The sequence below is a fragment of the Mesitornis unicolor genome, unplaced genomic scaffold (assembly GCF_000695765.1).
Source record: "Mesitornis unicolor isolate BGI_N332 unplaced genomic scaffold, ASM69576v1 scaffold16186, whole genome shotgun sequence".
Classification (NCBI taxonomy): Eukaryota; Metazoa; Chordata; class Aves; order Mesitornithiformes; family Mesitornithidae; genus Mesitornis; species Mesitornis unicolor.
This window is the reverse complement of record NW_010190437.1, coordinates 1-4774: the sequence shown is the minus strand read 5'-3', so window position 1 is coordinate 4774 and position 4774 is coordinate 1. Positions and strand designations below refer to the sequence as shown.

Sequence of the window (4774 nt, the reverse complement as noted above, 5' to 3'; positions counted from 1 at the left end):
GGAGAGAGTGAAATAAAAAGAGGTTGTGAGTCTTTAACCTTGAGCCTGAAATGAATGTGAACCAAACTCAAGATACTTGGCTTATATGAAGCCAGGTAAACATTCGAGTATAAGCCCACACACTACCAACCGTAGTACGTCTGCTGATGCTTAACAGGCCTTGGGTATTTTGCCTAGATCGTTGTACCTAGCAGTGAGATTCTGAACTTTCTCTTTTTCTTCCCATGGGAAAAATTTGTAATATCTAAAATTCTATTTCTTTTATTTTTCTTGCCTGATGCAGTATAATAAGTCTAACTTGCAAGGTGGGATGGAACTGAAGAGTTTTTTCTGTTACAGCTACAGAGAAGAAAGAAGTGGAAGCTTATAGCAATGTCAAAAATGTCCTCAAGTGTTGTCCCCACAGTCTTTTGTTTAAAAGCAGTTCATTTTTTTCTGTTGTCTCCATTACTGTGAGAAAAGGGAGCTGTATCACACTGTTTGTCTTCCCTTGGCATTGTCAGTATCATAAAGAAATACCACTACATGAACTCCACATAGTTCATAATAAGCCGGCACTTCCTAGGTTCTATCCATCGTGGGTATGTCCCTGCTTTTACATGCTGTACAACCATACCAACATCCGCTTTATATTCTCTTCAAAAACGTCACGCGGGCTTTGTTTCAGCAGAGCCCCTAAACAATTTTACACCAGATGCTACTTCAAATCTTGAATTTAAGCATGTATTAAAAGAATTTGTTGCTGTCAGGCCATGTAACTCTGGGTGAATAATACTTTCTCAGTCCTTAGCTTAAATAAGGTAGTAGTATTATATAGAAATTAAAATGCCACCTTTGTATCTAACAAACTCATTACCAAGAGTAAAGCAAGTTTTGTTCCTGCGAGCAATAATTTGGGGGACAGATTATGAGCAAGATTTTGAATTCTGTTGTAATGCAGAAATTCTATCACTGAATGACGAGTGACACTAAAAATATGTTTTATCGCTTCTAGATGCCAAGTTAAATGTGCAAAATTTAAAGTTGGGAAGGGAGTTTCTCCAAATTCAGGTCACGGCAGGCAGGTTGTCATAAATACAACTTAAATCTATAGTTTTCCTTCAGCTGTGTAAAATGTTAGCCAGCTAGGTGGATTGACTAAAAGCTTGGTAATAAATGCTGATTAGATGCCAAATTTTGGTATCAAATGCAATATAGATGCTTTCCCTAGCATGTAACTTGAAGCCTCATAAATTCAAATAAGTTCCTCCCTTGTTGACCTGTAGAGTTTGAAGAAAAGCTTTGCTTTCAATGGATTCTGCTGGATCTGTTCAAGCATAATATCAGATGGCAGATCTCTTTAAGTGAAAATTTGCCTTTATTTAAAATAATCCAGCTGGCAAATAGAAGTTGCACCTATGCAATAAGAAGTGGCTGTATTCAAGAGAATGAAATGAATTTGTTAGTTGATAAGATATAGCAAACGGCTGCAGCTGCATGAGATGAGTGTTATCTTTATTTAGCTAGCAGAAATAATAGGTAGCTTTGCAGAAAATGTCACCATATCAGCTCATACTATAAAGTAAGCATGTTACTAAAAGTTTCCTGCTTTAAAACAGGACAATAAAGTAACATGTTTTTAAAACTGCCTCGACAACACATACTATTTTTTCATTGTTTAGACTAATTTGCACTTTAAAATGCAAGATAGAAAGGCCTAGATAATGAGGTAATTAGTGTGTAAGCTCTTTTCCATGAGTTCAAGTCCTGTCTTTAGTAATGCAAATGAGTCTCGTATCCCAGTCTGTTTGATCACTGTACAGATCCATTCCATAGCACAGCACAACTCAAAGAGGTTCAGCTCTCCTAAAGCCCTGGGTTATAATTCCAGCATTCCCTGTCAAAGAGGTGATCAGTACACTAAATGTTTGTAATGTGTAATACATATTCTTATCTTCCTCTTGGCTTGCACCTCTGCCAACCTCCAAAAAGCTTCTAGCATCCCAAAATCTGGACAGGTTGTTCTGTACCAATGATTTTGGGCATAAGAGTCACATGAACCACTTTTTGGTACTGTGCCTTGCTGTTACCAGCTGTATGTAGAAAGGGAAGGGAGGGTATTTGTACTGACCAAAGGCCACGTATTTGAAGATGACCTGACTTCCTTCTGCTGGCAGGACTTTGGAAAGATGATTAATAGCCAAATTCAGAGAACATAACCAAGGATCAAAATCCGAGTCGGCCTTTTTATCAGATAGGCTGCAATTCTGTACAACTTGGCCAACTCCAACAGGATCAGCTGGGTCCCACAGCTGTAACACTGTGACCCCACACTATTACTAAAATCCAGTCTAAGAATTAAAAGAGGAATGAAAGCATTACAAATCAGTAGTGTATTAGGCCGACCGATAGCGTGCAGCATATTCACATGTAAAAAGATACACATACCAACCACCAAACCATCTCAGATGTTTGTGGAGAAGCTTTTCACAATGCCTGCTTTGCACCTTTTCTGCCTATGCCTGTGTTTTGGTCTCCCCTCTTAAGAAATGCTAAAAATTCGCTCATGAACTACATGGAAGTAGAAGGATAGAACTCATACTTAGTCATAAAACATTTGCCGACAGATCACGTTTTGCCATTCTGTTTTTTCCTCTCTGCCCCCTCACCCCCTTCCAAAAAGCTATGTTTTTTTCAGCACAAACCAGCACTTCTTTTTCAGAACTGGTTGGTCCCTGGGATGTATAGACAGCATCCCTCCCTTTGCCCACCCACAGAGGACTCCGTGTCCCCACTCTGCAATGCTCCTCACGCTGCTCCTCTCGTTTCCTACTGGGAAAGCAATTTGCACTGTCCCTGCCGGTCTGATGGACTGAGTCTTGTAGTTTATTTTCACCTGTGTTCCTACCATCAGGTGGTTAATGACATTAGACTTACCCTGGCATAACTCAGCTGACCTAGTTGAAAGACTGCATACATGGCATAAATTGTGTCGCTTTCAGCATTTAACTTTCCAGTTTTACAACTGAGACACAGAAAATGAAAGAGCTTGCTGTTTAACAACGTAATTCAATTCAACACTACAATCAATACATTATTTTATTCCATGTTTTATATCTATATCAAAAAGTTAAATGGCTAGAACAGTGGGTCTATACTCGAGTGTTTACCTCACATATGCATGAAGGAAAAATAGAAGTTGGTTCAACAATACTATGTTCACATTATCCAGGCTTCCAAGTGTAGTTGTTGTGTGCAAGTTCTCTCTGTTCATGTGGTAACTGTGATTTTTTTTTTTCCCCCTCTGTGGTAGCATGATATTGCTTAGTACTTTGTCTGCTTGGCTTTTTGTGCTCTTGGCTGCATTCATTTAGATTTTGCTTTAAAACATGGATCTTACGTATAGTTTTTACACTTGGCTCCTGTGTGTGTCTCATCCGTACCCATCCGACCATGTCTGTGTTCTGTGCTTTTCTGTTTGTGAAGTGTGATATGTTATGTGTAATGGTTTTTTTTAACAATACAAAAGAGACTTTTTTAATTAAAAAAGCCTTTCCTACTTACTCACTGCAAAAATATCAACATGCATGGTTTTACATTTGCATTACAATTAACATGGCTTGTCTTTTACTAGGGATGTACCACACGAGTGGACGTTCGCTTTCTTTAACCAGTACTTCCCATCAGTTCTTTGATGGCTTTAAACTTGATCTATTTTAATATTGCAGTTGATACAGATATTCAAAATGCACATAACTGAGCCACTCGTTTATGCATATAACATCCAGAGACTATGGACGTCAGCTGCCTGCACTGCCCTAACCATATGCTACATCTTTCACAAAGTATTCTCTAACAGCGTTGCCCTCCGAAGGCGCTGCCTCTGACGCCTCTTTCCTTCTCTCCCCCCAGATCCGCGTCGTGAAGGCATTCCGTAGCTCTCTCTATGAAGGTTTAGAAAAACCAGAATCTAGAACCTCTATTCACAACTTTATGACTCATCCTGAATTTAGGATAGAAGATTCCCAGCCCCACATCCCACTCATTGATGACACAGACCTAGAAGAAGACCCTGCTCTCAAGAAAAACTCGAGTCCACCGTCTTCACTGAACAAGAACAACAGTGCTATCGACAGTGGAATAAATCTTACAACTGATACAAGTAAATCAGCTACCTCTTCTAGTCCAGGAAGCCCAATACATAGCCTGGAGACATCACTTTAGCTGAAAAGGTCACTGCAAAAAAAAAAAAAAATTAAAATAAAATAAAATAAGAAAAACCCACAGCAACCGAAATATATAAATATATATATTAAAAACATTGCTGGCTGAAAAGCTGTTTGAACTCTTATTCACTCTGAGACAAGTGAATGAATTGTTGATCACAATGGTTTTGGGGAAAGAATGAATGGCTGATTTACATACCCTCCTTGTTCCCTTTCAGAAAAACAAAAAAAAATATAAAAATAAAAAAATCCTCCTGCATGAATGTACTGTACACCTCTGGCCCTCTTTCTCTCTTTTTGTTTCTTTTTACTTCCTATTTTTTTTTCCTCCTTAAGCAGGAACTGCAGAGGACTTCTTTCTGAGGCTATTTATCCAATTCACTGGTCTGTGAGTTTTTTGAAATGCTTGTGTGGCATGGACTCAATTGTATAGATTAATTTAAATTACTTTTTTGAAGTTGCAAAGCTTAACTTGCACAGTAGATTTGCACCAGTTGGACAGAGGAACTTAAACATTTACGAGACTATATATAGAGATATATACATATAAGTATATACATAATTAACTA

The 4774-nt window shown here is 38.4% G+C and overlaps 1 protein-coding gene across 1 annotated transcript in view; it reads left to right on the top strand.

The window, feature by feature from the left end:
* The window catches only part of LOC104542185 (plasma membrane calcium-transporting ATPase 2-like), a 44677-nt gene extending 40474 nt beyond the window's left edge, over positions 1-4203 (top strand). Inside the window, 1 exon segment of the mRNA XM_010186406.1 lies at positions 3892-4203. Coding sequence (XP_010184708.1) covers positions 3892-4203 — 312 coding nt within the window.
* Positions 4204-4774: the final 571 nt, after the last annotated feature.